The sequence below is a fragment of the Salvelinus fontinalis genome, chromosome 16 (genome assembly GCF_029448725.1).
Source record: "Salvelinus fontinalis isolate EN_2023a chromosome 16, ASM2944872v1, whole genome shotgun sequence".
Classification (NCBI taxonomy): Eukaryota; Metazoa; Chordata; class Actinopteri; order Salmoniformes; family Salmonidae; genus Salvelinus; species Salvelinus fontinalis.
The window spans coordinates 16259223-16271281 of record NC_074680.1 but is presented as its reverse complement, the minus strand read 5'-3'; the positions used below and the strand labels follow the sequence as shown (position 1 = coordinate 16271281).

Here is a 12059-nt window from a genome sequence, read left to right as displayed (position 1 = left end):
TCTACCAGAGTGCAAAACAGTGGCCAGCCCGGTCTGTCTTAAATATTCAGATCGTTGCCTCAGTTAAGGGAAACTCAATATGAGTGGCATAAATGTTTATGGAAATGTAATATTAGATTGAAGGGGTCATTGGCGTACTGGGCTCTCTATGGTAATGGCCCAGTCTTGAAAATCAGTCCGGTCCCTGTCTGAAGTGGAGCAGCTGACGGATCATTCCCATGCTGCCTGCGGAAGTTATAAAAGAATAGTCCAATTTATTCCCCGGAAACATGTATTTATTACCGTCATTACTGTGGCGGGGAGAAGAAGTAACATGTTGCTGTAAATGGCTTGAGTCATAAAAAAGGAATGTGAATATGTATATACATACATATTGATTATGTCTGTGTTTTCATATGTAATAGCCTAGGATGCAATGCAGTAACAGCTGATGTATAATTTTGTAAAATACGTCCCTATCCAAAATAAGAGGGACTGTGTTTGACAAGCTATGTTAGTGTAGCAGCCGGCTAAATGGGAAGTAGCAGACCAGACTTTCTTGTCTTTTATTTTTTTTATTTAACTAGGCAAGTCAGTTAAGAACAAATTCTTATTTACAATGACGGCCTACCAAAAGGCAAAAGGCCTCCTGCAGGGACGAGGGCTGGTCTTAAAATAAAAATATAGGACAAAACACACATCACGACGAGACACTCTTTGCTGTTCCACATTCACTTCAATTGCTAATTTTCTGAAAAATACAGACCATTTTCAAAAACATTTAATTTGAAGCTCACCTTGCACTAAGACTTCATGAATGCTCTTATGGAAAAACTGTAGTCAGGACTACAAGGTTGCACTTCCCAACATTATGACTTGATGTGTGTGTATGCGTTTTGTGTAATTACAGATTTATCTGTCTGGTATTCCCTAAATCAAACAATCTCTCAATGAAAAGCAAAGAATGTTACAGGAGTGTCTGACACTTAATCTAAACTTGTGGATGTTGACATTCTCGTAAGAATTGCTCCTACTTAAAGGAGACTTGAACATGACATAAAAAATACAGATTTTTATGCTGGGTATAATGGCTGCTAAGAAGACAATCTTACAAAGTAATTTTGAACATGGAAAGTCTAAAATGTGTTCATATGTCCACTGCAAGGTTGCAAACAGCTTCCTCTGTAACTTTGACAAATTTGATCAGGGCTGTGAGTCAAATTTTATAGCTGAGGTATTTTGGTATTTTGTAGGTAAGTACAATTCGTTAAAGTTGACTTATAGTGCCTTCAGAAAGTATTACTTATTGTCCTGCTAAAAGGTGAATTGATCTCCCAGTGTCTGGTGGAAAGCAGACTGAACCAGGTTTTCCTCTAGGATTTTGCCTGTGCTTAGCTCCATTACGCTTATTTTTTCATCCTGAAAAACTCCCCAGTCCTTAACGATTAAAAGCATACCCATAACATGATGCAGCCACCACTAAGCTTGAAAATATGGAGAGTGGTACTCGGTAATGTGTTGTATTGGATTTTCCCCAAGTTAATTGCTTTGCCACATTTCTTGCAGTATTACTTTAGTGTCTCGTTGCAAACAGGATGCATGTTTTGGAATATTTTTATTCAGTAAATGCTTCTTTTTCATTATGTCCATTAGGTTAGTATTGTGGAGTAACTACAGTGGGGAGAACAAGTATTTGATACAGTGCCGATTTTGCAGGTTTTCCTACTTACAAAGCATGTAGAGGTCTGTAATTTTTTATCATAGGTACACTTCAACTGTGAGAGACGGAATCTGAAACAAAAATCCAGAAAATCACATTGTATGATTTTTAAGTAATTAATTAGCTTTGTATTGCCTCTTTGCTTGACATCATGGGAAAATCAAAAGAAATCAGCCAAGACCTCAGAAAAATAATTTGTAAACCTCCACAAGTCTGGTTCATCCTTGGGAGCAATTTCCAAACGCCTGAAGGTACCACGTTCATCTGTACAAACAATAGTATGCAAGTATAAACACCATGGGACCACGTAGCCATCATACCACTCAGGAAGGAGATGCGTTCTGTCTCCTAGAGATGAACGTACTTTGGTGCGAAAAGTGCAAATCAATCCCAGAACAACAGCAAAGGACCCTGTGAAGATGCTGGAGGAAACAGGTACAAAAGTATCTATATCCACAGTAAAACAAGTCCTATATCGATATAACCTGAAAGGCCGCTCAGCAAGGAAGAAGCCACTGCTCCAAAACCGCCATAAAAAAGTCCGACTACGGGTAGCAAATGTACATTGGGACAAAGATCGTACTTTTTGGAGAAATTTCCTCTGGTCTGATGAAACAAAAATTGAATTGTTTGGCCATAATGACCATCGTTATGTTTGGAGGTAAAAGGGGGAGGCTTGCAAGTCGAAGAACACCATCCCAACCGTGAAGCACGGGGGTGGCAGCATCATGTTGTGGGGGTGCTTTGCTGTAGGAGGGACTGGTGCACTTCACAAAATAGATGGCATCATGAGGTAGGAAAATTATGTGGATATATTGAAGCAACATTTCAAGACATCAGTCAGGAAGTTAAAGATTGGTCGCAAATGGGTCTTCCAAATGGACAATGACCCCAAGCATACTTCCGAAGTTGTGGCAAAATGGCTTAAGGACAACAAAGTCAAGGTATTGGAGTGGCCATCACAAAGCCCTGACCTCAATCCCATAGACAATTTGTGGGCAGAACTGAAAAAGCGTGTGCGAGCAAGGAGGCTTACTAACCTGACTCAGTTACACCAGCTCTGTCAGGAGGAATGGGCCAAAATTCACCCAACTTATTGTGGGAAGCTTGTGGAAGGCTACTCAAAACATTTGACCCACGTTAAACAATTTAAAGGCAATGCTACCAAATACTAATTGAGTGTATGTAAACCTCTGACCCACTGGGAATGTGATGAAAGAAATAAAAGCTGAAATAAATAATTCTCTACTATTATTCTGACATTTCACATTCTTAAAATAAAGTGGTGATCCTAACTGACCTAAGACAGGGAATTTTTACTAGGATTACATTTCAGGAATTGTGAAAAACAGAGTTTAAACTTATTTGGCTAAGGTGTATGTAAACTTCCGACTTCAACTGTAATCGTGTGCGTGGGGTACAGAGATAAGGTAGTGAGTCACAAATCATGTTTAACACTATAAATTGCACACAGAGTGAGTCCATGCAACTTATTATGTGACTTGTTCAGCAAATTTGTTCTCCTGAACTTATTTAGGCTTGCCATAACAAAGGGGAGGAATACATATTGACTCAGGACATTTCAGCTTTTCATTTTGCATTCATTTGTAAAAATGTCCAAAAACACAATTACACTTTGACATTATGGTGTGTGGGCCACTGACACAAAATCTCAATTGAATCAATTTTAAATTCAGACTTTAATACAAGAAAATGTGGAAAAAGTCAAGGGGTGTAAATACTTTCTGAAGGCACTGTATATTTGTCTAGTCTGTATAAATGAATGTTAAATATAGTCATTTTCTTGCATAAAGAATATCTAATTGAATCATATCTGAATCTTTACCTTTTTTAACAAAAAAGGTGTAATCTAAAAGGCTTAAGGCCCCCAACAAAAGCCTTGCTCTGGGTTTCAGAAGGACATACTGTATATAAGGTGCCCTTTTAAGATGCAGACAGGCTAATCATTTGTGATCGCATCCTTGCCTCATCCCACACATCTACTTTCTTGACCTTGGTTTTTTGACTGGCTCTATTTTGATTTGCCTGCTCGGAGTGCCAAAGGTTTTCAGAGTTATTCTCTCTTTCTCTTGCCTTGAGGTAGACATCATCCAAATATCTGCCAGGAAGCTTATTGATATGTGAATGTGATGGTCGCACCGTAATGGTTATGCCGGCTACATAATTGAATGCATTGTATTGGAAAGCAATCTTCTCGCTGTTAGAAATGGGGAGTTGGGAGGATTTAAAAAATATATATATACCTGTTTGGGTGGTGTGGCAAAAGCAGAAACATATAGTTTGTAAGATGGAGTGGCTTTAAATAGGATCAGAGCCAACATAATTGAGTTCATATACTCGATGTACAGCAGTCACATTTGGCTCTGCCAAGGCTGTGCTTGGGGAGAAGGGGGTAATTGTGAGGATGGCAATCAAAGGGGTCATGCGTTTCAATTGAGGGACACATGGATGCAGATGAATCAACACAACGTGTGTGTGTGTGTGTGTGTGTGTGTGTGTGTGTGTGTGTGTGTGTGTGTGTGTGTGTGTGTGTGTGTGTGTGTGTGTGTGTGTGTGTGTGTGAGCCACCTCTGCCCTATTTTTGTTCCATCTCAAAAGACTTTCACCGTAGGACATAAAAATATAAACAACTGGCCATATGGATATACGATAACCCAAAAGATGATTGGGATGTATTGTGGTGGTTGTGAATAGGCCCTGTGATGATGTAAATTGAAGAGGCCTTTAAAAGTGGAACGGCCTACTGCATATGCATCGTGGCACATCAAAGCCTTTTCAGGGGTCCTACATTTACATAGCGATATCACTGATGCTATGGGAACCCAGCAACCCTGTCTTTCGACCACTTCTGAATAAAGAGGGGGCTTGTGGAAGTCCTTCAGCACGATTAGAACAGGAGTCAAGGAAGTTCCCTTTGGTTTTCCTTTCCTTTAAAACGGGCTTAGGCTTGGAAATTTGGCTCCTCGACGTTTGGATAGGCATCCTTGTAACGTGTGTGTTAGATACACATTTTGGTAAGTGCACTGGTACAAGAAACAAGGTATTTGTTGGTGTGAGTTGTGCGTTTGATTGATGAGACATGTACTGAGCTTTATTGCTGGTTTTTCTAGGATTTCACTGACTGTGGCAACGATATAATTTTTTTATCCTTGAAGGCTATTTACCTGTTATGTGCTTGACTTGTGTGAATTCTGAACCAATGCTTCTTGTATGAGATTATAAAAGGGTTGTGTGTCTTTTGACACAACTGGTGAGGTTTACCTTATTGGACACAACTGCCATACACATGTGAAATCTTAATCATTGCTCTCAATGTGAAAGACCACCGTCACGTTTAGCTATTGCTTCTTGAAATTATGCTCTATCAACAAAACATAGGGCTATTGACTGTTTTCTTTGTCTTTTCAGGAGAGAAACGACAAAAATGAAAACCTACTCTGCTGTACAGTCTAAAGGTGAGTTTAGAATGCATTACAAAGCCATCCTAAATAATGCTGTCTATCTTTGTCATATCTCCAAGCAGGCTAGCTAGTTGTTAGCAATAAGTTAGCAATATTGTGAACCACGTGAGATGTTAAGTTATGCTAATGTCAGAATCATCCATCTATGTATGGATCACAAATGGGTGCGAAAAGGGCACATGGACAATTATTCAAGATCTTGCTCTCTGTAATAGCCATGTTACATGTGTAATTAGTATGCATTTCACAATGACTATCGGTTCGTATTTGCATTTGAATTACACCCCATCTCTGCTTTTATGAATTTCATGATTCAGTTTCAGGTGTCAAATGTTGGGTCTGTTATTTATTTTGTAGCTTTTTGGGGAGAATCAGACGACAGCAACTCCGAGATAGAAGCAGCTCTGCGTCCTCAATACAATACGAAGAATGACAACTCTGAGGATTTTTAGGACTGACTACCTGAGAAAAGGGATTCTTAACAGAAGCTGCTGAGAGAAAGCGCTTTAGAGAACATCTGCACACTGTTTATTTTTCTTCCATTCGTTACCCGGCTAAATTCTATCTACGTTGTAAATTGTATGCATACTGTATCATAAAAAAATGTATAATGATAAACCTGATACCTCTTACTGTGGTTAAAGTATGTGAAGAGTTTTCAAACACACCGATGTTAACCCTGCTTCAGTCTCTTTATCTGAATGACTCTTACAACTCATAATAACAGCTTGAAATAGATTAAACTGGTCTTTTGAAGCGATTTGTTTGCACTAGGCTGGAAATCATGCATTTTGAATGCTGCAAGCATCTCCGAGTGGTCTGCATCTAGCATGCTTGAGTGTAGTGACGTTAGTCACCTGTAAAATGACAAAGAACAATGGCCACTCTGGATGTTACCAAACGACCTGCGGACCTGTTGAAGTGGCCTATCACCCAGGACAAGATGTACCGTCGTGTTAACAGATCCACAATGATCACAATGTATGTTTTTGAAACTGTTTAGTGAAGTTGAACTGATACAAAGATTATATCAGACCTGTATTCCTTTTTCATTTCCCATGTGCCTTTTCATTTGCTATGACATTTTCAAACTCACAAACTTTTTATTGCTCAGAAGAAGTACAATCATGTTTTCATGTTCTATTTTTGTATAATGCTTTGTGATCAAATGATGTGTCGAGTAGACATACAGTACTCAAAGACGTAATAGTTGATTTTGTGGGGGGAAAACATGCCGTTTGTTAAACCCATCTCCCTCCCTCCCATCCACCCATTTCCTTTTCACCCTTCAAGTAGCAGTGCATGTCAATGACAATGACTATTCATTACATTAGTTAAAATGCCTTGGAAATCAAATCACCTGAACCATGCAGCATCTCCACTGGCCCTCAGCCTGTTTTCCAGTTCTGTAAATAACCTGTTACTCCTATCTTGTGAGAGGTCGCCTTTCTGAATCGTACATGAAAGTTCATCTGTATCATGTCTATAGAATATTGAACATTTGCAAAGCCATGTTATGTTGTAATATTGTAAAAGCCCCTGACGTTCAGTACATCAGTAGGATTCCATTAGTCAGCTTTTAGGTGACTTTATATGCCTGAACCTTCTAAAGTAGGACTCCACACTCATTACCAGTAATGGCTTCAGCCAGCCCTGCACCTCACGCAGAAAGGGAATGTGTCGGAATAATTTGGAGTTTGCTAAAAGGCTCCCTAACATAATATCCGTGTTAAGGAGCAGGTCAACAGATACTTGGTGCGGCAGATAACTCTGTGAGAGGAGGTATATTGTACAAAATACACGGCGTATACCAAACATTAGGAACACCTTCCTATTAAGTTGCACCCCCCCCACACACACACCCTTTTGCCCTCAGAACAGCCTCAAATCGTCGGGGGATGGACTACAAGGTGTCAAGCGTTCCACAGGGATGCTGGTCCTGGTTGACTCCAACGCTTCCCACAGTTGTGTCAAGTTGGCTTGATGTCCTTTGGGTTGTGGACCATTCTTAATACACACAGGAAACTGTTGAGCGTGAAAAACCCAGCAGTGTTGCAGTTCTTGTTACAAACCGGTGCGCCTGGCACCTACTACCATACCCTGTTCAAAGGCACTTCAATCTTTTGTCTTGCCCATTCACCCTCTGAATGGCCCACATACACAATCTCATGCCTCAAGGTTTAAAAATCTGTCTTTAACCTGTCTCCTCTTCATCTACACTGATTGAAGTGGATATAACAAGTGACATCAATAAGGGATCATAGCTTTCACCTGGTCAGTCTGTCATGGAAAGAGCAGGTGTTCTTAGTGTTTTCTATACTCGGTGTATAACAACACAATAAATAGCTTGGAAGATAACTTTTCCTGATTGACACTGCGGTGAGAGGCAGTGCCTGTATTCCACGTTTAGCTCTTAGCTTTTAACACGGTGGTAGCAGGCTGCAAATATTTATTTAATTAACCTTTATTTAACTAGGCAAGTCAGTTAAGAACAAATTCTTATTTACAATGACGGCCTATCAAAAGGCAAAAGGCCTACTTTGATATGTGCTGAGAGATGGACAATGCGCAATCTAGCCATACTACTAAGTACTTGTATGTGGTGACTATCTCAAGCTTAACCCTCTGAGGTAGTAATCACACCTGTGGGAGAGGGGCATTCTTCTTACCAAACCACATTACCTTTGTTTTGGAGGTGTTTAGAACAAGGTTAAGGGTAGGGAAAGCTTGTTGGACACTAAAAAAGCTTTGTTGTAGAGCATTTAACACACAATTCAGGGAGGGGCCAGCTGAGTATAAGACTATCATCTGCATATAAATGGATGAGAGAGCTTCCTACTGCTTGAGCTATGTTATTGATGTAAATTGAGAAGAGCGTGGGGCCTAGGATCGAGCCTTGTGGTACTCTCTTGGTGACAGGCAGTCACCAAGAGACAGCAGATGTTCTGACTTTATACACTGCACTCTTTGAGAGAGGTACAGTAGTTAACAAACCAGGCCAAAGACCCCTCAGAGACACAAATACTCCTTAGCTGGCCCACAAGAATGGAATGGTCTACTGCTGGTATTCCCAAACACGCAATGCCGTCAGGGGTACGCAAAATAAAAATGTGATTCACATATTTATTTTTATTTATTTTTAAATTACAATTTTTCTTCACATTTTCAAACAGCTCATTTATATTTTCCAACGGGGTTATACATTGGGTGAGTTTTTTTGTCTCGCTTGAGTAGCCTCATTTCACTGCCAAAAATAGAAAATTAAACCATCTGGTGTTGAGCAAAATAACAACACAGTGTCAAATACAGGTATTCTAGTCAAATAATTAACATCCAATCACATGAACCGTTAGTCTCACGCAGGAAACCTTCACTCTTGCGCAGACATTTAGAAACTAAACTTGACAATTTAAAAAAATACGCCAACTGGGTTTTTGGAGCAATAATAAAGATGACTTTCGAGTAGTAAGACATGTATAAAAGCAACAGATACCATTAGTAAGAAGGGGCTAGAAGCGTCTTATATGGTGAGCTACCGAGTGGCTAGGACAGGCAAGCCCAATACAGTTGTGGAGGACTTAAATCTGCTGCCGCGGATGTGGCTGGGGCAATGCTCGGGGAAAAGGCCAAAAAAACTATACAGACAATGCCTTCATCAAACAACACTGTTTCACGACACATCAATGACATGGCAGGAGATGTTTTGAAACAATTATTGCTTTGCATACAAGCCAGTGAAATATATGCGTTACAGCTGGATGAGTCAACAGACGTGGCGGACCTGGTACAGCTCCTGGTATATGTCCATTACGTTTATGGGGGGTCAATTAAGGAAGACATCCTCTTCTGCGAACCACTGGAAACCAGGACAATATGAGAGGATGATTGTAAAGTACCGGACAGCTTTGTGATATCAAATGGACTTTGATGGTCAAGATGTGTATCTGTACTGATGGCGCAAAAGCCATGACAGGGAGACATAGTGGAGTAGTAATGTGTGTGCAAGCAGTCGCTGCCGACGCCACTTGGGTACACTGCAGCATCCACCGAGAGGCTTTTGCTGCCAAGGGAATGCCTGACAACTTGAAAGACGTTTTGGACACTACAGTGAAAATGGTTAACTTTGTTAAAACTAGGCCCCTGGAATCTCGTTTATTTTCTGCATTATGCAATGATATGGGCAGCGACCATGTAACGCATTTACATGGTTATCAAGGGGCAAAGTATTGACACATTTTTTTGAATTGAGAGACGAGCTTAAAGATTTCTTTACTGACCATAATTTTCACTTGTCTGACACACGACTGGCCTATCTGGGTTTTTTCTCGCCTGAATGATCTGAATCTAGGATTACAGGGACTCTCCGCAACTATATTCAATGTGCGGAACAAAATGAGGCTAGGATTAAGAAGTTGGAGATCTTTTCTGTCTGCATTAACAAGGACAACACACAGGTCTTTCCATCATATGATTTTTTGTGTGCAAATGACCTCAAGCTTACGGAAAATGTCAGATGTGATATAACAAAGCACCTGAGTGAGCTGGGTGCGCAATTACGCAGGTACTTTTCCAAAATGGATGACACAAACAACTGGATTCATTATCCCTTTCATGCCCTGCCTACAGTCCAGTTACCGATATCTGAACACGAGCCTCATCAAAATTGCAACAAGCAGTTCTGTGAAAATTGAATTTAATCAGAAGCCACTGCCAGATTTCTGGATAGGGCTGCGCTCAGAGTTTCTTGCCTTGGAAAATTGCGCTGTTAAGACACTGATGCCCTTTGCAACCACGTACCGATGTGAGAGTGGATTCTCGGCCCTCACTAGCATGAAAACTAAATACAGGCACAGACTGTGTGTGGAAAATTATTTAAGACTGTGACTCTCTGCAATACAACCCAACATTGCAGAGTTATGTGCATCCTTTCAAGCACACTCTTCTCATTAACCTGTAGTGAGTTATTCACAATTTTTGATGAACAAATAAGGTTTCATATGTAAGATGGCTAAATAAAGAGCAAAATTATTATTATTATATTATTATTTGTGCCTTGGTCCTATAAGAGCTCTTTGTCACTTCCCACGAGCCAGGTTGTGACAAAAACTCACACTCATTCTTATGTTTAATAAATGTATCGTATAGTGTGTGTGTGGCAGGCTTACAATGATGGCAAAAAACAACATTTGAGAGTTCGCTGACACTGGTGCTAGAGGGGGTACGCAGCTGGAGGTTGAATGTTTGAAGGGGTACTGAACTATAAAACGTTTGGGAACCACTGGTCTAGCGTATCAAAAGCTTTGGCCAAGTCAATAAAAATACCAGCACAACATTGCTTAGATACAAGGGCAATGGTGACATCATTTAGGACCTTTAAGGTTGCAGTGACACATCCATAACCTGAGCGGAAACCAGATTGCATACCAGAGATAATACTATAGACATCAAGAAAGCCAGTCAGTTGATTATTGACAAGTTTTTCCAACACTTTTGATAAACATGGGAGCATAGAAATAGACCTATAACAGTTAGGATCAGCTTGATCTCCCCCTTTAAATAAAGGACCAACCGTGGCTGCCTTCCAAGCAATGGGAACCTCCCCAGAGAGGAGAAACAGGTTAAAACTTCTTGCCGCACGAATCCCTTTAGCGGGATCATTTTCGTAAACAACCGCTGAATTGCAGAGCAACAAATAAAAAATTAAAAAATACTACAAATATTTATAATCATGAAATCACAAGTGAAATATACCAAAACACAGCTTAGCTTGTTGTTAATCCACCTATCGTGTCAGATTGTGAAAATATGCTTTACCGCGATAGCAATCCAAGCGTTTGTGAATTTATCAATCACTAGACAAAACAGTAAGAACAGCTAGCCTCAAATTAGCTTGGTCACAAAAGTCAGAAAAGCAATAAAAATGAATCGCTTACCTTTGATAATCTTCGGATGTTTGCACTCACGAGACTCCCAGTTACACAATGTAATTTTTGTTCGATAAAGATTAGTTTTATAACCAAAAACCGCCATTTGGTTTGCGCGTTATGTTCAGAAAACCACAGGCTCGTTCCGGTCCTGAAAGGCCAAAAAGTATCCGTAATGTTCGCAGAAACATGACAAACGTTTTTTATAATCAATCCTCAGTTTGTTTTTAACATACATAATCGATAATATTTCAACCGGACGGTAACCTATTCAATATTACAGAGAAAGAAAATGTCGAGCTACATCTCTCGCGCGCAGGAACTAATCTAAGGACACCTGACGCGTTTTGAAAAATCTCGCTCATTTTTCAAAATAAAAGCTTGAAACAATGTCTAAAGCCTGGTCACAGCCTGAGGAAACCATTGGAAAAGCAATCTGGTTGATACCCCTTTAAATGGAGGACGGGCAGGCAACGGAACAGGGATCTTTCCAAATAAAAGGCACTTCCGGGTTGGATTTCCTCAGGTTTTTGTCTGCAAAATCAGTTCTGTTATACTCACAGACAATATTTTGACAGTTTTGGAAACTTCAGAGTGTTTTCTATCCTAGTCTGTCAATTATATGCATATTCTACCATCTGGACCTGAGAAATAGTCTGTTTACCTTGGGAACGTTATTTTTCCAAACATAAAAATTCTGCCCCCTAGCTGAAAGAGGTTAAAAAGGTGATTGTGTTAGCTGTGTTGTTGGCTATCTCCTCTGAACAACAGTGTCCTCACTAGAGAGCACATTTTCTTGACTTCATCTCGAAAACACCCGTGCCAATATATCCTCCAAACACCTGCTTCTCGGGCATTATCGCTTAAATAAATTCTGCCTTCTTGTATACTTATGCTAAAATGTTTATTTTATTCTACTGAGCCATTTACTTTATGATCGTATTCTTTTATTTT

At 40.0% G+C, this 12059-nt stretch overlaps 1 protein-coding gene across 2 annotated transcripts in view; it reads left to right on the top strand.

Annotated features, from left to right (window-relative positions):
• LOC129812712 (centrosomal protein kizuna-like) overlaps window positions 1-6388 on the top strand; it is a 35486-nt gene extending 29098 nt beyond the window's left edge. For both annotated transcript variants that reach the window (XM_055864528.1, XM_055864529.1), the window contains exons 13-14: window positions 5129-5175; window positions 5539-6388. In XM_055864528.1, the coding sequence (XP_055720503.1) occupies window positions 5129-5175; window positions 5539-5633 (142 nt within the window). In that variant the 3' untranslated portion in view covers window positions 5634-6388. The remainder of the gene's footprint in view (window positions 1-5128; window positions 5176-5538) is intronic.
• The last annotated feature ends 5671 nt before the right edge of the window (window positions 6389-12059 follow it).